Below are 24,486 nucleotides of genomic sequence, written 5' to 3'. Positions count from 1 at the left end.
TCGGCCGACTGCTCCGAGTGCCTCGACGATAGCACCGACGACTGGCCGCCCAGAGGGGTGAGTTGCCCGCATGCCCAAACTAACTACAGTCCCGTGTATGTCCCGGTCTCACCTGCTGTCTCTTACTCTCCAGGCGCCGACCTGCCTCCGGCCCGACCTGAGCCCCGACTGGGCCGTGAGCGCCGCGGCGGCCCGCGACCTGGCGCTGCACAGCGGCGCCGTGTACCGCGCGGCTCCCGGACGCTGGTTCCGACGCCGCGGCTGGGCGGCGCTGCTGCCGGCGCCCGCGCGGCTGCTGGTGTTCAGCGGCGCGCGCTCCTCGCGGCCCCGCCTCGTGCTGCTGCTGGCGCCGCTGGCCCCGACCCTGGCCCCGGCCCCCTGCTGCGACCCCTGCTGCGCCGTGTACTCCGCCCGGCCCCGCCAGCAGGGACCCGCCTTCGAGCTGTGCTGCCCGGGGAGGAAGACGCACCAGGTGAGCGAGTCGCCGCGCAGTCGGCCCGGCCGCGGCTGGCAGGACACCACCGCTTTGACGTCCGACTTGTTGCTCCAGCTGTGGGTGTCGGACGAGAAGGAGGCGCAGGACTGGGTGGACGCACTCCGCCGCGCCCCGCAGCCTCCATCCTCATCGCCGTCGCCGCCGCCCCCCTCTTCCGACCGCAACCAGGACAATACCGTCGATCCGTCCGTCAGGCCTGGGTCCCGGTCGCGGTCCGAGTCGCGGTCGGTGTCGTTCGTCGGCGAGTCGCATAGAATGTCCGGCGCGGAGGCGCAGGGACTCCCGGATGGCGAGCAGACGCCGCCACCACCGCCGCTCACGCCACCGCCCGCTTCTGAGGTGAGTCTGGTCGTCTGGTGTGACGTGTGACCCCTGGGGTTTCCTGTCTCCATTCACTCAGGATCTCTTCCTTCATAATGGTCTTCCATTTTCCAGGACCTCCAGCAGGAGTACGAGTCCATGATGGCTGGTAGCGAGGAGATCTACCACGACATCGCCTCGCCCAGTCCAGCGGCCCTGGACATCGGCGCAAGGCAAAGGGGGTGTCCCAGCTACGTCAACGTGCAACTCCACCTCAATACCACGTCCCTGGCGTCAGAGGAGTCCGCCGACGTCCCCGAGGCGGAGGACCTTGACGGCCAGACCAGGCCACTGTACGACGACGTGGCGGCGCGTCCTCTGGCTCCGGAGTACTGCAATCTGGGTCAGGACGAGGAAGAGCACGTCATGGGCGAGCACTTGTACGACGACATAGGGCCGACCGAGACCAGGGCGTCCGTGTACGAACTGATACAGGACCCCAATCAGGTCATCGGCCAGGGAATCAGGTGTTCATAATGTAACACATCTGATTACAATATTTAATTTATATATGCACTTTTTGAAAAAGATAAATAAATAGAAACACATGATAACCACATTTTTCTTTCTGTAAGGAAAAAATAAAAAAATAAGAAACAGAAAAACAAATGAAGTAGAATTTGACAAAACTATAAATTTTTAAAAATCATCACGATATAACATTAGGAATACGTATTAAATTCCAGAGGTCGGAGTTGAGGTCATGTTTCACAGTGTGGCACTTCCTCATCAAACACCAGTTCAATGGATGATATTGGTAAACACCCTCTTTTTAAACTCTAAGCTGTCAATTACCAAGAATGTTCAGCCTCATTGAGTAGTGTTAGTTAACCACAACTAAAGTACGAGGAGATGATAAATAACTTATAATTAAGTGCTTTGCAATGAAATAAGTAAAACACTTCTTAGTAAGAAAGGAAAGCAGCCAACGGATATTAAAGAATCTCAGTCCCTTCCCCTACTTGACTAGTACCTTCATACTTAACATACAAGACATCAAACACACCACGATGATACTGTGAAAGATTCACACAAACATGCAGACAGCCAGTCAGAAAATAAGACACACACACACACACACACACAGACATCTTATTAAATCATAATTGGAAACAAAACATCACACAAAGAATCACAATTTGTATATAAGCATACAGTATACACCCACCTTGTAACAGTAAGAAGTACCACATTAAATAATCAGTGAGACACTAAACAATTGAATATAAAAGAAAAAACTAGCAGAAATTTCAATTTAAGTTGTCAGATCCCGTACAAAAATAACACTTCAAACTGATAATTACAACCTCAAGAACAGTAAACAGATCAGAATTTTGATTTCTTTTCAGCTTGTTTACAAGTATAAGGCATACCAATTTTTGATTGTTGAACAGGGGGTAGACATTTTTTTCGTAGAATAGAAAGAATTATTATCTAGTTCCTTACCAGAAGCCTCTGATGACTAAGAGAAAAAAGATATGCATACACAATAAGAAATATTCACAAGAGGAGGAGGAGGAGGTGGTGGAGGAGGAAGAAAGAGTCACCAAAGAGCAAATAATACATTCACAGTATAAATAGAGAAATTAAGAGTGGACTCCCTGCTCATACCTAGAGTCTAACGCATGAACAACTATTCAACTAAATCTCCAAGTTTATATATCTTCTAGAAAATATTTGGAAAGCTACCTAATTTAAGTTAGCTGTAGCGTAAATACCTAGAAATAGGTCAAAGGACTATGTATTGGGAAAGAGGTACACTAGTACCTATTACCATTTAATATTTTTGGAAATAGATATCAGAGTAAATTGTGAAAGATAAGGAACTAAAGTGATACAATACTGAAGAACTTAACAAGTCATCAAGATATTGAGCATTGTGATCAAAATATTTACCACTGACAGCAGAAATTACATTCAGTTGACTACAACTGAGTAATCCATTACTGAAAAATTGTCATACAATACAGATACTTCAAAAGTTTAGCTTACAATAAAACATTTTGTTTTTCCTGGTTCTTAAGGCACAGTGCTTTAGTGCCAGCAGCACCAATGGACGGTGATTTTGCAACAAGAGCACAGGCAGTGCCTAGGATCAGACTTTTCTGGAAGAAAGTCTCACAATTTTTAAAAAAAGGAATAAGTTGGACATGATATATTAAAAATGAAGTTCACCCTTCAGAGAAGCTCAACTTTATGGCCAACGAATGAGTTCCTTTAAGATTCTTGTACATTATGACACAACGGAAATTCATAAGACAAGCAGAAACTTTTTTGAGTGTAATTTTCTCAAAGCCAATTGATTTGATCTGCTGATTGTGGTATGTCACCCTATAAGAGACAGTTGAAATTTTACAATAATAAAAATCACTGAAAATGCATCCAAACATCGAAATCACAGAGCAAAAGTGAAATCGCAGTCATACTCTCTCCTAGTATAGCACAACACAACTCCATTCTGAAAGGTAACCATTACACCATTTTTTCACGAAGCCTGCATGAAGCTAGGCACGTTAGAAGAGTAGTTTAAGAAATCTGCATGTAACGGAGGTTGAAATTTTCATTCAAATTGCACTTCATAAAAATGTGTCCATTGAACAATTTCTGCCTCCACTTTCACCTCACGTTACATGTAGATAGCCTGATGCTATGCACTCATGCGATGCACACCAAGGCCACTTCCATTAGGCCGTACTGAATTTCTCACAATGCTATTGCCATTCACTATAGGTGACATGGTGAGGTCAAGTAGATCATCTTCATCATGCTGATTAGCCAACTGGTATCCTGAGTCATCAACATGGGAACACAGAGGTTGTCGGGGATATCGAGCCAGACGCCACACTGCAGCCCACAGTGCAATTGCAAAAAGACTAAGCAATGCAGGCAAGTGGACCAAGCTGGCAGGTCCCATTGACACCATCATTTTGTATGCCAGAGTAGGGAAGAACATTTCTCCCATAGCAGGGCCCATGACAAGCATAGCAGCTACACGGTGAGTGATGAGAACATGTCGTTGCATCCATAGCATGCCTATAAAGAGAAATGATCAAGTTAAATCATTTTGTTTCTCTAATAATTAATGTTTACTTCAGAAATACTTTCCAATACAAAATAAAAATGAGGAAAACTAGGAAAGGAGCTCTCATACCTGATGGAAATACAGATGCTGTGCCAACACTGACCATAACTGAACCTATCCATAGGGCAACTTCTGATGAAGAAGCAAAGGCAGAGAGGAGCCAAGTGGCACAAGAGCAAATGGCAACACTCAAAACAAGCATTGCTGTTGGTGATAAGGCACTTGCAAGAAGAATACAAGCAAAACGAGTGCTGGTCAGAGCTCCCCAGAAGGTAGCTGTAAGTGCAGTTCCTGTTGACTGTAAAGAAAAAAAAATATAAGTAAAATTACAAAGAATAAAATAAATTTAATATTGTACAGTATTTACACAAAAAATGACATTTTATGAGTACCTGAGAAATGAGAAGAGGAGGTTGTATAGAATACACAAGTAATAACTGCCCGTACATGGCCTGAACACCTGAGGTGATCATCAAAAGAAGCATCATCAAACCAATTAGTGTGTGTCTCATGCATCGAGAAGGAATCACTAAGGTTTGAGACGAGTTTGTCCTGCTGCGGTTAGTCCCTCGAACCACAGGGCCATTCATTTCTTCTTCATCAGTCTTTGATTTGGGGTCCCTTGGATTAAAGCACAAAAATCCAAGGAACAAAAACGACGTTGCCAAAAGAACCATACCAACTGTAAGGTACATCAGCTCCATTCTACTCAAGCCATACTTTTCCAAACGATTGGCAAAAGCATCTATAACCGTGTGAGTTACTTCTGTGGTTTCATTGACGACAGTAGATGCTGGTTTGCTGTGATGCAAATGTTTTGGACTCACAGGTGGAGGAACATAACTTTGGCTGTCAAATGTCTGAGAGAAATTTTTAGCTGGATGGGTTTCCTTGCTAAAATTCCTAACCGCTGGGCCACCTTGTCCTTTGGCATCTTTGGTCATGTCTTGATGAGAGGGTTGATGCTGTTGTTCTTGTGTTGGTAAAGCTTCCATTAGGATTTTGAGGCCACCTTCTGCCACAGACTTTTCAGTGACAATAGAAGCTTTATCAGCTTTGCTCGGTTTTATTGACAGCTGAGGTTGAGGACTTGTCAACAGTACTTGGGGCTGTTGACTGGGTAAACTTGAAGTAAGAGAATGAACCTTCTCAAATCCAACTGAAGAGAGGCTTGGTTCAACTTCTGGTGAGTTGACAGCAGACATCTCTTGCTCATCTAGTGAAATACTCTTTCCAATATCATGGGAACCATTCACTGGTTTGATATCTTCCAATAAGGGAAGAGATAGTTCTGGTGAGACCGCATGATTGCTTGCTTCAGTTTTATCAACAACTGATGAAATGGTTACCAAAGAGGCATCTTGAGTAAAGTCACTTTTTGTGTTATTTTGAGCTGGTTCTTGATTAGAGCTAAAGGTATTCTTAGGTTGACCACTTTTAATAGAATTTTGTTTTCCCTTACCCAAATTCTCATCAGTCATTTTTTCATTCTTCTGTGTTTCTGGCTTTGGTGCATTGTAGGTCGTTGCACCAATCTGGACATCAGTACTTGCAGCAGTTGCATTAAGAAGACTTGCTAAAGCAGGTTCAGAAGTAGAGTTAATTTTCAGAGGTTCAACACTTGACAATTCTGTAGATCTGTTATTCAGTTGACCAGCCGTGGAATTTGACAACGATGCAACTGTTGGTACAGTCTTCAAAGGTGATAGACTAATAGATGAAGAAGAATTCAATATAGAAGGAGACACAGTACTGCCTAGGCTGTTTAGACTTGACAATGAAATATTTACATGTGATGAGTTTGACAAAACATTTGATTCAAGGGTTAAATTACTTTTCTGAAGAGTTGTTACAGTTGTTGGATGAGAAGACAAATTCCCCGAAGTGGTTGTTTTGTTATCCATCCGAACCATAGGTTTCATGGTAGTGGAAACAGGCACCAAATCTTCTGGAGGTGGTTTACGGAACTTCTCGTTCTCCCATTTTTTGTCTTGAAGCTTTTCAGAATTAGTTAAAACAGGCTTTGGTCTTGGAGCTCTGTGTGTTGTGGTTGACACATCATTTTTCTGTGTATCTAAGACTTTAGATACATTAGAAGAAACAGTAGGGCCAACAGTAGATACAATAGATAGATTGCCTGACAGTATAGGGGGACTCGGCACTGAAATGTTAGATGGAGGAATGGCTGCAGTAGGAGCTAAAGATGTAACCAGAGTTGCTAACGTAGTACTGGTTGAAGACAAATTTCCTGATTGACTTGGCTTCTCAGATATCTCGGACAAGGAAGAAGCAGGTGTTGAAAGCTTTGAAAAATTAGAAGTTGCTACAGATGTCTCATTAGCTGGCATTGTCTGATTGAATGTTGGCTGCAATAGAGGCGGATGAATTTCTGGAATGGTCGTGTTTAATAGAGAGAAGTTTCCAATGTCTCGTGGCAGTCTGGAAACAGAAAACCACAAATTATTTAAAATTTGACAAAACCTGTGAAGAAAATAAAACCAGACAAAGAAAATATATAAAATGAAATTACCTGTGAAGAGGAAACATTGCAGGTGTGGTGGGAGGAGGAACAACAGAGTAATTTATAGGAGCCATCAAAGGTTGAGACAAAAATGGGGCCAAAAATATTCCTAAACTAAAGCTAAAATGCAAGGCTTGCATGAATGGCCCACTGTTCCTACTCCATAAATCAAGGCAAAGAACATTACCACCTGTAAAACGAAAACATAGTTAATAGACCCAACAGAGCAAATGTTGTTTACAAATACACTTTGCTCAACCAACAGTACCTGTCGTTAAGAAACCTAGGGACACACCCAAAAGAAACATATCAGTTCTTAATAACCATGGAATACCACACCATGGAATAATGGTCACAAGTAAGGCGGTAACAAGCAAGGCAAGGAATACTAAGAATAATCTATTAAATCTGTCAAGCATCCTTGCACCTAAAAAAGTCAAAAAAAAAAAAAGTGTATGAAACAAACAATTAATTCAGTATTATTACTGATGATACAAGGTCACAGGGAAAGACAGCAATGGGCTTACCAAACATTGCTCCAATCATGAAACCTTGACATTTATACATCAGTTCATAAGTCATGAGAGATATATCATGCCGCAGTTCTGTAGGTGGTACTGGTGCCAGAGGGCCAGGAATTGAGAAAGTCAACCCCTGTAAATTCAAAAGTAAATGTATAAACTGTTCTGTTAAAAACTGTTATAAACTGGTCCTGTCAAAATTGGTGAACGTGTTCAACTTACCAAACCCAGAAAAGCCCCACAAAGACCTAAAGTTTTGGAGAACATAGCACACTTTCCACTAGAGACTCTCCTTATTGCTGACTTTGCAGATTTTCTTGAAGTGCTTAATAGTCCGGCCTGGTCAAACACAATATCCTCCTCGAAAGGATCATCATCATCTCGGTAACTCATTTTGACAAGTGTACTCCTAGAATAAAATTCGAGGAAAAATAGCTGAGACAAATGCAATAACAGATTTTCATATACAATGCATACGGATGATGTAAAATGTGTAATTCATTTTACAAATACAAATGACTAGAAAGATCACAGGTGCACGTAGAAGGCTAACCTATCATGCCAACAACTGTGGTCAAGAAACGCGAGATGATTGTCAAAGGTAGGACTTATAAAGATCACTGAAAAAATTGCTTGCAGCCCGAAGAAGTTACTGTTGTTTTGAAATTAAAATGCATAATGTGAAGAAGTCACAGCAGCTGCGAGTATTGTGCAGATCCTAAGAGAACTGTCAATATATACCCTCCAAAATATTACTACAAATCATAGCACTTAACACAAGGTATTACAGGGGGAGAGGCGGAAAATGCACAGTATTATCATTATCGTTATGCAATAATTACCAAAAATCAATATTTACTTGTTTTTCCTATAGCAGACGCATTCTGTTCAGGTAGGTTACGTCCAGTTAACAGCGCCAAAAAGTGGGGGCATTCTAGTTCAACCGGTCAGAACTGCTCGCTTTGCTTGCTGCTTTGGCTGCTTTCCTATACTTGATCTGCAGTAGTTTGTCTCAGGTTTATCAACACGCGCTATAGAAAAGCCGTTGACGTGCCTTGCACCGTAACAATTTGCTGACAAACAAAAAACAGCAAAAGGGCTGTTATACCCTAATTCTTTTCGAAGCTGTAATAACTATTTTATTTTCCTTACTTCCGAAGCCACCGCGAAACTCTGATTCTGCTTGACATGAAATCAAGCATTACTACCTTGTGCTTGCAAGCCTTGTGGCTACGCCACTGGGCAAGCGGAGAATGCAAGGTGTATAGCATTTTGATCTGACAGGTGCACTCGATTCCGTTTAAGACGTGGGCGTGCATACAACAGTATTAAACCGCTCAAATACTTTTATCCTTGGAACAAAATTTGTTTATGCGCTGTGTGTCACAAAAAAATTATGCATCCCTTTCCTTTTCCTTATGTGAAAAGGGAGTTTTCACTTAGAAACTGTGCGGCTTGGGAGTACAACAACCAGTGATGTTGATTAAACTCTCTCTGTTTGATGTCAACATGGCCCCTGCAGTAGGTTAGCCTATAGCCTAGATTCGAAATTTATGCTATTTTTGACTGTAAAGGATGTGAATTTGTGGTTGCAATAGCTGTCGGCAGTGACGGAAGACTTAAATATGTCCTGAAAACTATGTCATAATGCAGAGGTCTGGCCAGAAGAGGCCCAATACCCCAAGTGTTTCGAAATGCCAAACGGACGCTAGTCACTGGGCACAGGAGGTGCGGGAGGTGGTTGTTCGTGCAAAAGTCGACGGCACAGTCAATTTCGCTGTACGTGGTGGATCAGACCACGGAGAATTCGCCTTTGTAGTTGAGGCTGAAGAGGGTTCCGGCCTCTTCGACGGAGACCTACTCCTGGAGGTGCAGGGAGAGAAGGTCGCAGGTTATACTCAAAGAGACGTGGAAGCTTGGCTAAGTCACTGCTGCCGAAACGGAAACCCCGTCACGCTCAAATCTGTTCGAGGAGGTGAGTACTGTGTAGTTAAACAGTTTTTACCCCTCCTTCCCGAGAGTAATTTTTTACCACGCCCCACGTCATTTGTGTTCTAATTTTGAAAGCCCCTTGGGTGGCGCCCCGCCATTGCCATTGCAGTATGTAGGTATATGTAGGCTGGTTCTAGGGCTGCACCCACAAGTAAGGAGGTCTCGTGAATTCGTTGCATTCTTTGCAATTTTCTGTTTTGATGGACTACCTATTTCAATTCAACCGTTTTGTTTTTTCATTTGTTATTACTTACGAGCTGTAGTATTTCTGGATGTGAAAGTTGGAGCATTTGTTTATGTTATGCATCGAGGTTATGGTTGGTTATATTTTGAGTTGTTTTTAATGGATTCTAGTTATCATTTTATTCAGTGCCACCTTGAAAATGTTCATTTCCTTTGATTTATTGTCTAATATTGTTTGTGGTAGCACATAAATACTTGGTTTGGAACACCTGTTTTCAGATTGTGCATACAGGTGGATTTTGGTGGACCCCTCTAAATAAATGACAACATGGCAGAGGGATCTAAGCCAAAATCCTTATTTCTATCTTTTGCTTGCCCTCAAATTATTCATAGAGAATGACTGTCTCTGTAGAAATATTTTGTCATTTAAATCGCATTTCATACATCTTTTTGTATTACAGGTGCTGTCCCCAAGGACCTAAGAGTATTTCTCAATACAAGATTCCAGCGTGGTTCAGTAGACCACGACTTACAGAATACTATTCGTGACAATCTATACCTTAGAACGGTACCTGTTACTACTCGTCCACCCCGGGAAGGAGAAGTGAATGGTGTTGACTACACTTTTCTCAGTTTAGAGGAATTTGCTAAACTTGAAAGAAGTGGAAGCCTTCTGGAAAGTGGAATCTATGAGGGCAATCATTATGGAACTCCAAAGCCATCAAAAGAACTTCAGAATGGATCTGCACCTAGTAATAGTGTAAACCTGAACGCTGCTGGTATATTTCCTGGAGCGCATCCATCCTCTGAAGGCAAGAGGAGGAGAAACAGGTCCAACGTTGAAGCAATGGCTGCTAAGAGCACAGAGCCAGAATCAGAGCCTGACCCGACCCATCCTGATTCTCAACACTACAAGCATAATAACCACAATAATAATCAAAGTGTCCAACACAGTGAATTTAACGAAAGCAAAATGAATGGATCAGGATCCTACCCCGATGCTCCCCCTAGCTATAATGATGGACCAAATCATGGAAATCATACCTCAGGGGATGACATTGGCCCTCTCCCTCCTAACTGGGAAAAGGCTTACACAGAACGAGGAGAAGTTTATTTCATAGATCACAATTCTGGAACTTCTCACTGGCTAGATCCCAGATTGTCTAAGTTTCAAAAGAAATCTCTAGAAGAATGTACTGAAAATGAACTGCCCTATGGCTGGGAAAAAATCCATGATCCGCATTATGGAACATATTACATTGATCATGTAAATAGACGTACACAGTATGAGAATCCAGTAATACAAGCAAAGAGGGCAGCCAATGATGCTGGCACTCCAGGTAATAAATGAAAGTAAATTCATCCCTCAAAGGGATTTGCTAAAAAAATATTTGCTTAATGTCTTTTGTTTAATTTTAATTCTGTTTTCAGAGAGCCTCATTCAGGAACTTGGAAGTGACGGTCAGTACCCTGTCCCTCGTGATGGTCAGTACCCTGTCCCTCGTGATGGTCAGTACCCCATCCCACGTGATGGTCAGTATCCCATTCCACGTGATGGACAGTATTCTGTTCCACCACCACCTCACAGTGCCCAGTCCAATCTTCCCCTTGGTCCCCCTCATAGTGCATCCCATGGCTCAATCCATGTCCAAACTAATCCTAATGGATCCAATGCTGGTAGTGTTCCCTCCACACCATCCAAACGTCAAAATAGTAAGAATTTATAGTCCTCCAATTAATTATGTTGTGAGCTGTCACATGAACCTTAAAAACTAACTCTCACCTCATTACAGACTGTTCATCTAGAGCATTTTTCACAAGAAATCCTCTCGAATTGGAGGGTGAACGCATTCAGACCACGCTCATCAAGTCTGCAAGAGGCCTTGGTTTCACAATTGTTGGTGGGGATGATTTAGAAGAAGAGTTTTTACAAATCAAGTCTGTTGTTCCAAATGGTTCAGCTTGGCTTGATGGAAAACTTCAAACAGGTCAGTGCTTCTAGGGCATGCCACTTGAAATCAAAGTACCCATCCCAAAGTGTTATTTCAACTCTATTTTTTCTTATCTAACTTATCAGGTGATGTCTTAGTTTATGTGAATGATACCTGCGTCCTGGGATTCACACACCATGATATGGTGAGCATGTTTCAGTCAATAGCTCCAGGAGAGACAGTTTCTCTTGAAGTTTGCAGGGGATACCCTCTGCCATTTGATCCCAATGACCCTAACACTGAAGTTGTCACGACTGTAGCAGTTAATGCTCCAGGTATGCTAAATCAATTTAAAATTATTGTTTTTTTATTCAAGAAATGTTTCTCAATTTGTAATTTCTGTTCATAATTTCCTTTCAGATCCATTAAACCCTGGAGGTGGACAGTACATGTACCATAATGGTGATATGAAGTCAGATCGTGGCTATCACTTTATGGAAAATGACGATCTGACAGGAAGCTCTGTTAAATCAATGCCAGAGCTTTGTGATAGGATTGATCAAGGGCCTGCAATTCCAAGACCTAATTCTACTGACACCCTTCTTGATCCTCCTGTTCCAGCCAAACCTGAGTTTTTGACCATCTCTATTGTCAAGGGGGCTATGGGATTTGGTTTTACTATTGCTGATAGTGCATACGGTCAAAAGGTTAAGAAGATACTAGACAGACAAAGATGTAAAACATTGCAAGAAGGAGATATTTTGGTTGAAATTAACAATGTGAATGTACGTACAATGTGCCATGGAGATGTTGTCCAAGTGTTGAAAGACTGTCCTAGGAATGTGGATGCAACAATAACTGTGCAGCGTGGGTCAAGTTCAAATAAGAATAAGGTCAGAAAGAAGGAAGACCTGCTGCTTTCAGGAGGAAGAAAGGCATACCGAAGCAAAACACCAACAGCTGATTTGTACAGTACCCAACCAAAGGAGGTGGTTCCTACAAGACCCAAAACCCCTCTTGTTGATACGAGAACTAGGTCAAAAACTCCAACTAATGTTGGTTCATGGATGCACAATGACCACAGCCTTAAAGCTGACAGTGATATTGACAAAAATACCGATATTCTACAAAGCCCATCCATTGCTTCCCAATATGACGGTTTTCCAGCGACTGCTTTTCCATATCCTCATCCTCATTCTTATGACCTTAGTCAACGACTGGCAAATACATCTCTCAGAAGTCCTGATGAGTATAGTCGAAGTCATAGCCCTGGAAATGAGTTAGATGTATCTGGTCAACATCAAAGCCATTATCCTCCATCAAACCAGTTGTATTTCAACGGTTATGGAAGCTATGAACATGGCTATGGCTATGGGTATGATGCTCAAACGGTTTCCGGCTATGCACCCCACCCTAATTTGGATTATTATCCAAAGGGGAAAGAAAGCACAAGTTTTGAACATGAACAACCTCTTTCAAGTCTAGTTTCCAGGTATTTTTTTCACTCAGAAATCAACATAGATATTTAACTATCGGTATATTGACTTGTTTTGTTGTGTTTTAAAGGTATCCAAGAGATCCTCGTTGGATTGGTCTAGGTCCTGCCAGAGTATATCCTGCTGAGCCTGGGTTTGATTGGGTAGAAACATTGGTGACTCTTCAGAGACAAGAGACTGGCTTTGGTTTCCGTATTGTTGGTGGGACTGAGGAGGGCTCCCAGGTAGGATCAACGGTGAGATCAACAAATGCACTGGTGCCCTCGGCGTGTAGCCAACACAAGTGCTTCATTGCATGCTCTTTTCATGTGGGTGTTTCCTTACGGGTGAAAGTATTTAAATTATTAAAGTCAAGCATGCAAACAACATTGGAAATTCTTCACTAGTACATTAGACAATATTATATATCTTGAGATGCCTTTGCTGGGAATCTTTTTTATGCAATTGGTTGCTTATGTTGTTTTTTTATTTCACTAATTGTATGCATAAGTTAACTGAAGTCCCACTTTCTGCCTTTGCTTTTTATATTGGGTGAAAGTTACTGTAGTTCATTCTTTCGTTCATTACTAGACAGTACTTCATTCTTTTTTTTTTTTTTTTTTTTTTAAAATCAAATGTCTAATAATCGATAATCAATGTAATCTATTGTACTTTCAGGTGTCCATTGGTCACATTGTACCTGGAGGAGCAGCTGACCTTGATGGCAGGTTGTGTACGGGTGATGAGATGATGAGTGTTGATGGTCAGTCTGTCATCAACACTTCTCATCATCATGTGGTACAGCTGATGGCCAGAGCTGCTGCTGCTGGACGCGTTACTCTTGGAATTCGTCGAAGAATACCCTCTCATGGTATGCATCATAATGCCTTCATTTAGCTCAAAATGAGGCTAATTAAGCATGATGCATAACTTTTTAATATTGTTTTCAGATGTGCAAAGTTTTAGCAGCAGGCATGATGGAGGTTATCCCTATGACGTCACAGTCACAAGACGTGAAAATGAAGGTTTTGGCTTTGTCATAATATCGTCAGTGAATAAAGTAGGCTCTACTATAGGTAAGCAGTGTCCTACTGGATTTCAATTCCCTCAGTAAGTAATTAAGTTTTTGTTAACCATCTTACGTTAAAATATATGTCTAGGGCGCATCATTGAAGGAAGTCCTGCAGAGCGTTGTAATCAACTCCATGTAGGTGACCGCATTTTGGCGGTTAACCACATGAACATTACTAGCCTTCATCATGGTGACATTGTAAATCTCATCAAAGATTCAGGGTATTCAGTCACACTCACAATTGGAGCTCCACTTGGTAGGTCATTTTTGCTCTTAATTCCCCTACTTTGGTTTACTATTTTACTATGAATCAAAAGTTGATGGGAGCTATACTTCTACTAAATGGTATGACCCTATTTTCCAGATGATGCCTCAAGCACTGCCTCTGTATCTCACCGTGTAAGTTCATTGAACCAAATCCATTGACCCCACTGTCTCCTCATTACTTTCTGTTTTCCATGTTTGTTTGTTTTTCTTTAAACATTGTCATGATAATTCTATCTAATATTAAGTATTAATGTAACATTCAATCTAGCTCTAAAATATCAATATTGTAAATTTCTCTCTTCTATATTTTTATCAAATTTTTTTTTTATAGGAGGAGGGAGCTGAAGATGAGCAGTATCATGCTGTTGAATTGAACCGAGGAACAAGAGGTTTTGGCTTCAGTATTCGTGGTGGGCGTGAGTTCCAGAACATGCCATTGTTCGTTCTTCAGATAGCTGAAAATGGACCTGCATCACTTGACAACCGATTGAAGGCAAGACTAGTTTATTACGAGTTGATTGACACTCTCCTATCTCAATTTCTAATTTGTTATTTTAATCCTACAGGTTGGAGATCAAATTATAGAAATCAATGGCATCAATACCAAAAATATGACTCATGCAGAGGCCATTGAAATAATTCGTAATGGCGGTCCGTCCGTACGTTTATTAATTAAAAGAGGCGGACGTGTTCCTCCTCCCCCAACTTTAGGTGGGTGTCATGACGCTTACTCAGAGGAAATGGTTGGGAGTTTAATGGAAACAACGTGCAGCCAACTAACCACTCCCCATTCCAATTCTGTAAATGACTCCATTGCTAATTCAATTGATGACCATACCTTGCAATCACGGAACAGCCAGTGTAGTGACCAAATGCCTGAATCACTAACCGACCCGTTAAGCGACCCTCTAACAGCTCCCTTAGCTATCCCAGTATTAAATGAAGCTAATGGTCAGGTGCATGATCCTATGCTTGATATAATGCCATCACAGTTCTGCTAAATTGTTTCATGTAACTAATTTACTTGTGTTGACAGATGACCCAATTATATGTTTGTGTTTGACAATCTATTTTTTAAACTAGTATTTCGGTCTTTCTGTGTGATATTTGAGGAATATTAACTTCTTAATCAATTTAAAATCTTTTTTCAAAAGAAAGTACTTATTGCTCAAGTTTATGCATGCATTGAGCTCTACTTAACTAACCTTACTAACAACTGGATTTTGTGTTCTTTTCATTGTTTTTCTACTATCTTGAAGTTGCATCTTGTAAATACCTATTAGTCTTGCATGATTTGATAAAATTTTCTTTTGTAATCTAATGTGTTGTAGTTCAAATTTGTAGTATCAGTATTGATTGTGTTAAGCTGTATTGAGGAAATTGTAAATTTTAATCTAATTCTCTTCATCTTTTTTTTTTTAATTCTGAAAACAAAGATATTACATAGTTATCCTTTTACATAGATGTATTGTACTTACTCTTAAGTATGGAATCTCAATTTTTTTAACACAATCACCTTGACTTTTAATTATTAATCATCAATTCTTGACCCAAAGTAGGGGAGTATTGAAGCATGTTATTTGTGTGCAGACCCGTGCATGAGGCCCAGCTCATCCCAAGCCCATGTGGGAGAGACTGGCTATTGGGATGCGTACCAGCAGAGCTGACAACTTTAATCGATCGACTCTCAGGTTCCGCTGCTTCACCCTTCAGTCTACATTTCATCTGTCAGTGTATTGATTGGAGGGTTATTAGCGTTGATTGCACTTTGATAGTTTGTTATTTAGCTTTGCTTTGTTGTTTATGTTATGTATATGATGGTTGTTTAGTTGCATTCAGTCAGTTGCTTTAGTATGTCTTGTATATAAGAAAATCAGCTCAATTATTATTTGATTAATGTCAGGTGTAGTGCTTCATTTGATCCAAAGATGCCGCCCTACTGAGCTCACAAGATGGGACGTGTAATTGGTTGGTGTAACTTTTTTAGTGCATGTGACATTTAGACATGTTAACCTACACAAAAATTTCTACTCCTGTGATTTATTTACTACTTAATTTATGTGTTCAAACTGTGAACTTTTGGAAGACAAGAAGAGGAAATAAAGTAGATTACAATGTCTCATGTGCATTTGAAAGAAAAACCAACAAAATCTGGATGAACGTTGATGCTCCGTCCAGAGACTAATGTTGAATGTCCACTGCACTAATAGTTATTGTCTACAGACTGGTAGAGTATATTTGTAGTAGCTGTTATATAATTTTTTTGTATGTCTTTTATTACTCAGCGTGATATTTTTCATCTGTTTTTGGATTTATCGATAAAGAGTTTATTATTTCATCAATAGTTGAACATTATATTTTGTTCATTGAATACGATCAATCGTAAACAATGATTTTTGTCATGGTGTTAGTGCTTATTTAGCACGCACTTTTGTGCCTCAGTGTAACGCAATGATGAATTTTTACAGAAATTAAAATATTGTTTGAACAATAATTTCCGTCCAGCAACCTAAAGACTGTCCTTGTTTTCTATCGCAGAGGGGGATAAACAGCTGTAATAATACAAAAAAATAGGTTGATGCCCTTTACTAAATGTCGTCCAAATAATTGAGGGAAAGACTGAATTGTGCCTTTTTTGGTAGAAAAAAAATCTAATCTATGTAATGTGTGGTTCTTGATCAGTATTCTTTTAGATTCAAAATTTAAATTTAAAATGTTGCATTAAGAAGAGTAAGAGTGTAAACCACTATTACTAATTAAACCTAAGGTGTGAAGCTAATAATCTTACACCACACTCGACAGATTACAGCTGTATTCCCGTTCAAAGCAAAAGACAATTCCACTTTTTAAAACATTCATGGATTTTACTTTATCAATGTGTTACCTTGACCAGCATTTATACGTAAGAAATTTTTATCTTCCCTTCATTTTATTTAGTTACGGATTATAAAATTCCTGTGTGCTGTATTGGTGTCTGATGAACATCCTCCCCACTTTTACTTTTATACCATTTTCATTTTCTTAATTTGTTGAGATCTTTGTTGATTGGTTGGTTTTATTTTTGAGCCATCTACTTAGTTTTCAGTCTGCAAATTTACACACAGAGGTATTTGAAAGTTACTTGAGTCAACTCTTCTCTGATTGTACCTCAATTTTATTTTATTATCTTAATTGTTCACAATTGTTTACTGCTTGTAAATATTTTTATATAGCAACTATATATGTGTCATGGTTGTAACCCCCTGTTTTTTTCAGATTATGTCCTTCCCTTCTCCTCTTTGAAATCAACAAGACAAGCCCAGTGTTACATTTGCATGATTGCAAATAAAAATGTACACTTGTGGCATTAGCCAAAGATTGCATGTGCCTAGTGCTCACAAAGCTTTGCTTATTGTGAACACATAAAGTATGAATGACTTATTGTTGAGATATACTTGTATAGAGATGTTAATCACATATTTTCTACCTTATGTATGTTAATATTGTATAATGTGCATATTAAAACCCAAACCCTTCTTTTTTAATGTTACAAGAGGGATATATTTGTTCTATGCTATCACTTCAAGCTCATATTGTTAAGAAAATATAAATCATTGTGCCTTCAATATTTGTTGAACGGTACAGAAAATAGATCTGAGATGTTAGACATTTTACTGTATTTTAATATTTATAATCATCGTATGTATACCCTGCTAAATGTGGACCCATATTTGACTGTTAGACCATTTGAGGCTCTGCAAGCTTGTGTGCCTTAGTGCATCTGTATGGACTGTTTCGTAATTGAGAAAATATATTTTTGGAGATTATCATTGTGGTTCTTTTGGTTTTATGCTCATGTAGAAAATTAAGTTGTTATAATCAAAGCGGTCTGGCATAGTCCAGTTTTGTATGACAAAATTATTACACTTGATTTATACGATCAGTTCCTGATCTTGTCATCTGTGCCACATCAATACTTTGAATAAATTATGATAAGTTCCATAAGTAATCTTAATTATTGGTCGCAAAGAACTGTAAACCATCACATTGGTTGTGCGTATATATGAGGTACTCAACTTGAATCTATCTCCACGCAACAACCACAACAACCCATAACTGGGAGAAGACTATATCCGCCTTCCTTTTCTTTTCCCCATTCAAAGAGTAGTACGCATACAACCATACCTTATTTTATCAAGTTTACCGTGAGTGTGGGATTGCACGAAAAGGAGTCTAGCAAATTAAAGGCATTACTCATTCGAACTTGAAATTTTATTGTCACAGAAACAGAAAACACAAATCAGTACACGAATGATGGTAATAATTATTCAGTTTTATTTAACCAAGAAAAAATTTTCATGACAGAAAAAGTAACAAAACCCTTAGAATGTCGCCTGCATTAGATGGTTGCACTGACATGGCAGTAAATGTAGACCTCGGCTCGTAGAACGAGGCGCCACTCTTAGCTTCGGTAACCTAGCTTTATGAAAGTCGAATGCACTCATACAGCTAGATAACCAAAGAAAAAATCAGCGCCTCAAGTGATGCGATAAAGTTGGTGGCTGCGGAGGGAGAGTGCAGCGCGGCAGGCAAGCGAAGAAGGCCGAGGACGTTGGCGGTGACGTCAGCAGGGAGCGAAATCGAGAGAAGTGTAGACATCCGGAAATCGTGACGAAGATGGTGACGTCAGGGACGAGGTGAGGTCACGGAGTCTCCGCTGGAGGTAATGCTGGCTCCTCATCGGCCATGACCTCCGCCGAAGAGCCTGGGACGCGGCAGTAGCAGCAGCAGCACAGCGACACCTGCGCAAACGTCGTGAGGGCAAGTAACACTACCCACCCCCCCTTCCCCATCGGCCCCAGTTAGACGAGCACGGGAAAGGACCGCCAAGAAAGTGATGCCCCCCCCCCCCCCCGTCCCGCGCATTTCACCAGAGCGTGACCGTGTGATTCGGACAGGCACCGCCAGGCACGCGGAACGCCCCTTGGCCGAGCTGCGCGGTGCTGCGGGAGCCGGAGGTGCCGGCGGAGGAGCTCGGCGTCTCACATGAAGGACTGCAGCACGCACAGGGCTCCTGTCCTGCGCCCCGTGACGACGCCGGCCAGAGTCAGGCTGCCTGCAGGCAGGGTTACTGAGAGTGTTCCCAGGACAGAGCACCGAGGCTCCTCCTCGGCGAGCGTGGGCCGCGGGGACCTGAACGCGCGGCGAGCCAAGGGCGCCGCCTCAGTATTCTACACGCACGAGCGCGCGCGGTCGCAGACACACACACACGCACTCAAACACACACACATACATCTCACAGGCGGCCAGACGAAAAATAACAGAAAATAATCGAAAATAATTCAGCGCAATGACGTGTCAGCTCTCAATGACCCTCTCCCGACTTTCAGCCACGCCAACGCCCTCCCCTCCCCCTCCCGCGGTCTGGCTGGAGCGTCTGGAGCGTCGCTCGCCACGGACACAAGTCAACGCATGGCGTGGGCCGAGCATGGCACACGCCCCCACCCCTCTCCCAGCACGGATTAAATCAGCGAGGATAGTTAGGCAAAGTGTTGGGCACGTTTAAACTAGCGAGGAATCAGACAAGTTGAAATGCTTTCCAATCAGTGCCCCCCCCCCCCCACCCTGTGGCCGGCACGAGGCACTGCGGGGAAGGCCGCCCCAGCAGGGAACAAACGCAAAACTAAACTTTTAATCCAAAAACTAAAACGTAGGTCAACGCATAACCATGGCTTATGGGGCGCCCCCGAGCTGGCTCCAAATAGCACCCTAATAACCAAAAGAATGCCTCTCCACCAACCCACCAATCTCCCCCATCCCAAATGCCGGTGCGACTTGACAGATGTATCTTTTTGTGGCCGCCTGCTTACCTGTCGGGCTGGAAAGAGGGGGGGGGGGAGCCGTCCCGAAAACACCTACACACCTTCCTCGAAGAGCCCGCCCCGCCCCGCCCGCAGGGGGAGAGGTAAGACGACCCTCCAGATTCCATCCGACATTCCAGCCTGCCTCCGGGCGGACGCGTCCGGACAGTGTGCCCCGGCCGAGCTGAACTGCCTGGCAACGGCCCCGCCCGCCGGTTCGGACGCGGACGCTACCTGGGGCGGTCCATGGCCTCCACGGCCGGGCCGCCGCCTCGCCTCCCCACGCCAGCATCGGCCGGTCTTCGGCCCACCGAACGGCCCGGCAGAGCCGGCAGGTACACGGATCACAATGGGCCGGCCCTCTTGGGAAAGACCATACCTGTGCCGCCCCTCCACCCCCCCCTCCCCCACAAACCGAGTCCCAAAAAAGAGCGGTTGGCGGGAAGCCTCGACGCCCCCACCCCACCCCCGGGGAAGCTGGTCGACGACGCCGACGTTTGGACATGTCCACGTCGCGGCCACCACGTGCGCGAGGACGCCGACTGCGCGCCTGTCGCCATAAGCCGCCCAAAATGAAACCGGTCCGAAACGAGCAATAACGAGAAGGGGGAAAATCGTTTCACAATCCAGCCTAGAGCGTGTGCGGTCAGGAGGGAGGGGGGGGAGGGCCCAAGTCCGCGAGACAGAGAGCCAGTGTGCCGGCGTGGAGATAACGCGCACGGGGGGCCGACACCTGGGTGACGCGCGCTGTGTGCAGGACTCTGTGCTGGCTGTGTTTGGACAGCGGCGGGCGGCACGGAACGGAGGACTTTGGAACACCACGGGCCTTTGAAATACAAAGCACAGGCCAGGTCCGAGCCGCGTCGCCGACTGCCCTCCCCGGAAGTGCGAACACGCAACGGCACTTTCGCAACCCCCTGTACGCCTACAGACTCACACACACACACACACACACACACACACACACACACACACACACACACACACACACAACACACATACACACAGAGGGAGAAAGAGATTCCCCACACGCGCGCCTCACCGGAAGGCTTTTCGAACGGAACCGCGGCCGTGAGACAAGTGGGAGGGAGAGAGAGGTAGAGCGAGGGGGGAGAGAGTCGGGTGGGAGAGAGAGAGAGAGAGGCAATGACTGGCGCCCGGCCCCGCCGCCAAGGTAAAGACACAAGGTGAGGGAGGAGGCCCGCAGGCCCGCGTGGCGCGGCGCGGCGGGGACCGCCAAACGGCTTTGGCAGAGGTCGACCAGGCGGTTGGCGCCAACTCCCCTGGCGGTTGCCTCACCTGGCCTCGGCTCCGTCTCACCGCTGGAGCCACGTTGGCTTACGATTTAGGCCCGCGCTCAGAGCCGCAGCCGACCGGGCGGCCTCGACCCGCGCCAGCTGCTGGCCGGGTTCGAGAAATCTATTGAACGGGGGAAAGTTTGAAGCGCCCATCAGAACTGAACAGCTGGCGGCGGGGCTGGCCACCTGGTCGGTGCCACGTGCTGTACTAGACGACACGCACGGGGACCGGGCACGGCTGAGCCCTCCACGTCGCGGCCCCGCCCCAAAGCCCCTCCAAAGGCTACAGCCAGACGGCCCCTACTCCCTAGCTACCAACGACGCCCAAGACTTACCTGGTGCTGCGCCAGCTGCGGTACGCCCTCGTGGTCGATGGTCGACGCGGTGTGTGGCGGTGGCACGGGGCGCCAGCGGGGCCGGCTCCAGCCTGGCGAGCACTCTGGTGGTCGAGCAGGCACAGCTTGGCCTCGGGGAAGGCACACCACAGCACAACACCGAGACCGCGCACCACTCCACTCGGCAGAGTCCTGGACCCGAGTCCTGGGCTTCTCTGGTGACGACGCCCTCGTGCAGGAGGGGGGCCACTCCTCTCCCCGAACCTCTCGGCGGCGCACTCCAAGGCAGACTGACCACCTCTCCGCCTCACCGCGCGCAGCTCCGCACGGACAGCCTCACGCCCGCTGGAGCACGCGGGGGGAGGGGGAGGGGAGCTCGGCGGAGGCGAGGAGGGGAGTGGCAGGGAGGCCACGCACGACTCCGTCCCCTCCCCTCTCGCGCGCTACCTGTCCGGCGACTGCCGCCCTCCCCCACCTCACCTGTTCTCGTCCTTTGTATTCTTCTCTTTTGCCTCTCCCTCCCGTCCCCCCACCTCCCCGCCCCTCCTCTTCTCTTTGGCATACCTACCTGCCTGGCAGACACCGGGCGAGCTGAGCGTGGCGTAGCGTAGCGCCCCCGTCGTCGTCGAAATGGCAAGGAACCGAACGAACACGGCGTGCTCTCGGCCTCCGGAGCCAACGTTCCCGCCTTCGCCGACCTCCCCCTTCACCGGCGTGCCCTTCTCCCTCGCGGCGTGCGGCCCCTGCGGCGGCCTGCAGGGTCAGCCTGCGGGGTAGGCCGCCGTCCCTCACCCGTGGCAACGGGTTGCCTACCTCCGCGGGGCGCTGGCCTGGCGCTGCTCTCGCTCCCGCCCCATGCCATGCCCAGCCCATCTCAGTGTATATCGAGCACGAAAATACGAAAGTAATTGTCGAGTGTTTCTGCTCTCGGCGTCCCCTCCCGGGGGCACATAATGTACCCGCCACGGTTCCCACCCCGCGTCCAGGTGATATGTGGCCGGCCCCGACCGGGGGAAGGTTTCGGGCCGAAGCAGAGGAACGGGGCCTCCTGGGCCTTCTCGTCGTGTTGGCTTTTGGGGGCCGCTTCCGCGCCGCCGCTCGCGCCGTCTCGCTCCCGCCGCCGTGCGCGCCGCGGCCGCGACAGAGAGCGCCGAGGCCCCCCTTTGGAATGCAGCCTGGGCTGAGCTGAGCGCGAATACCGGTTTTCGTTTTGGTTTCCCGTGGCGTCGGGGGGGCGATCCGGGGACTGGGCCTGTCTGGCGAGAGAGTGTGTGAGAGAGAAGGACACGTCGAGAGACAGAGGGAGACAGAGAAGGGGGAAGGGGGCGCTCTCAGGATTGGACTTGACAAACACAAACGCCCGTTCGGGCCATACGTTTTGCAGTCCGGGTTGTTTCTTTGGGCGGGATGCTGGGCGCGCCGCCCTCTCGACTGGACCCGCACTGGGATGGGGCGTCCTTTAGGTCCTCGGAGAGGTTCTCTCGGCTCTCGCTAATGCCACATGAGAGAGAGAGGCAATGACGTGTTTCGCGCCTAAAGTTAATCGTTCGAAGCCTACAGTTGTCCTATTAATTATGTATTATTATGTTTCATTATTAAAGGAGATATACACAAACACAAGCACGCGTCATCGAGAATGTCTACATTGTGGAGAAATTTTCAAACATGCTGTGAACTTGATATTCACGGAAACGAGTTACCTGGCCTATTACATTCCACCACCATATGTTTATTTTATTTCTACAGATATATGACGTGTATAAAGATTCTGAGTACTGTACAAACAAAGTGACGTCCGTGCCATCCCGATACTGTTAAAACACGAAAAAACTCACTATGAAGCTATTTATTGCATTAAATTGCATTTTTCTGGTCTGGTTGTGGCTGATTGTCCCCACTCAGTTCTGTAGTTTTACTGTACCGCACGCACGAGTGCGCGTGGGCTTGCGTTTCGCCCCAGTCCACGGCGCCTTACGGGTCGATCGAGTAGGCAACCCACCCGCACGTAGGAATGCGGTACTGCATAACTGCAGATGTGCGGGGGGTTAATCAGCCTCTTGTTATGTTGCATAGAGGGTGTCACATGATTGTCCCATAGACCACGCACTTAATTTTGCTTGTAGTACCAGGTGGCTGATTGACCCCACTCACTTTTGTACTGTACGGGCGGGCGCGGGTTGCCTACTCGCTGCACCCGAAAGGTGCCGTGCACAGGGGCGATAGGCAAGCCCGCACGCACTCGTGCGTGCGGTACTGTTCCACATCCACGGGTGGGCTTGCCTAACGTCCTACCGTGCCTAACGAGAAGGCAAACCGTCTACACGCGAGAATGTGTGGTCCAGTAGTTAGCCCCCCCAAAAGGAGTGCGGGATCTATGGGACACCCTGAGGATGAGGGTCACGCGCCAGGTGAATTTCTGCCTAATTTTGACTGGTGAGCTAAACTCCACGAAGCTGTCAAAAACCACGATGTTCCCTGCCGGAGTAGGTAGGATACGATCCCGGTTTATGAAAAATTGTGCTTATCACCCGTTTCCAGGTTTTCGAGCAGATCGTGGCCACAATGTGACCACGTGGGGACGCAAGTTGATGTCTCGATATGTATCCTTGTCGCGTCTTGTTTGCGACTATTGCGACACGATTGTCAACAACAAATCGCTAGAAACATGAACGCGGAGAGGATGACGATCGTCATGATTGTCTGCTCGGTGTCTCGATTCGTTCGACGTGACCCCTACATCTCAACAAACGGCGCCAACAAAAGGCGGTCCTCGAGCGTTTGGTCCCGGCAATGGCGCTGGCCGGGCAGGCCGGGCCTGCTGCATTATTCGCCCGCACTCATTTCGCACTACACTTATTGTCTCGCCAGGAGACCAGGGCGGGCTGGGCCAGGGCCACGCTCTCGCCGGTGACAGGTTTACTCCACTTGACCCGGTGCAGGCGCTATTGTGCGGGCGCCATCTTCTCGTCAGCATTCCACCGAACGCATTTACCATGCAAGACAAAGTTCCGGTTTTTAGGAAGAAAGCACAGCCAGCTCGGCGAAAGCTCGAGGGCACTGGCGACTTTCCAAAAACGGAAACTAAATTCCTTTTAATTATTTTTTTGAAAGTG

The 24,486-nt window shown here is 45.5% G+C and overlaps 2 protein-coding genes across 8 annotated transcripts; one reads left to right on the top strand and one right to left on the bottom strand.

Annotated features, from left to right (window-relative positions):
- Positions 1–1,347: 1,347 nt before the first annotated feature.
- On the bottom strand, positions 1,348–8,299 carry LOC113206134 (uncharacterized). Of its 4 annotated transcripts, none has more exons than XM_052267811.1 (8): positions 8,133–8,299; positions 7,203–7,389; positions 6,987–7,113; positions 6,728–6,886; positions 6,469–6,649; positions 4,331–6,377; positions 4,008–4,236; positions 1,348–3,889 (listed from the first exon to the last, which is right to left on the bottom strand). In XM_052267811.1, the coding sequence occupies exons 1-8, from the start codon at positions 8,297–8,299 to the stop codon at positions 3,504–3,506; spliced, it is 3,483 nt and encodes a 1,160-aa protein (XP_052123771.1). In that variant the 3' UTR covers positions 1,348–3,503. The 4 variants fall into 4 exon arrangements, with proteins under 4 accessions (XP_052123771.1, XP_052123772.1, XP_026277854.2 ...); XM_052267812.1 differs by lacking the exon at positions 8,133–8,299 and adding an exon at positions 7,840–7,967; XM_026422069.2 differs by lacking the exon at positions 8,133–8,299 and adding an exon at positions 7,823–7,945.
- A 61-nt stretch (positions 8,300–8,360) lies between these two features.
- Positions 8,361–17,884, top strand: LOC113206132 (membrane-associated guanylate kinase, WW and PDZ domain-containing protein 1). Of its 4 annotated transcripts, none has more exons than XM_026422062.2 (14): positions 8,361–8,505; positions 8,579–8,955; positions 9,617–10,495; positions 10,587–10,868; positions 10,949–11,143; positions 11,233–11,421; positions 11,507–12,578; positions 12,653–12,818; positions 13,240–13,432; positions 13,512–13,637; positions 13,722–13,889; positions 13,998–14,032; positions 14,232–14,393; positions 14,467–17,884. In XM_026422062.2, exons 2-14 carry the CDS (start codon positions 8,628–8,630, stop codon positions 14,899–14,901), a joined length of 4,230 nt encoding a protein of 1,409 aa, XP_026277847.2. In that variant the 5' UTR covers positions 8,361–8,505; positions 8,579–8,627; the 3' UTR covers positions 14,902–17,884. The 4 variants fall into 4 exon arrangements, with proteins under 4 accessions (XP_026277847.2, XP_026277848.2, XP_026277850.1 ...); XM_026422063.2 differs by having other exon boundaries at positions 8,370–8,501; XM_026422065.2 differs by lacking the exon at positions 8,361–8,505 and having other exon boundaries at positions 8,593–8,955; positions 14,467–14,611; positions 15,491–17,884.
- The last annotated feature ends 6,602 nt before the right edge of the window (positions 17,885–24,486 follow it).

The sequence above is a fragment of the Frankliniella occidentalis genome, unplaced genomic scaffold (genome assembly GCF_000697945.3).
Source record: "Frankliniella occidentalis isolate FOCC.00 unplaced genomic scaffold, Focc_3.1 Scaffold60, whole genome shotgun sequence".
Taxonomy (NCBI): Eukaryota; Metazoa; Arthropoda; class Insecta; order Thysanoptera; family Thripidae; genus Frankliniella; species Frankliniella occidentalis.
This window is presented reverse-complemented; position numbering and strand designations above follow the sequence as displayed.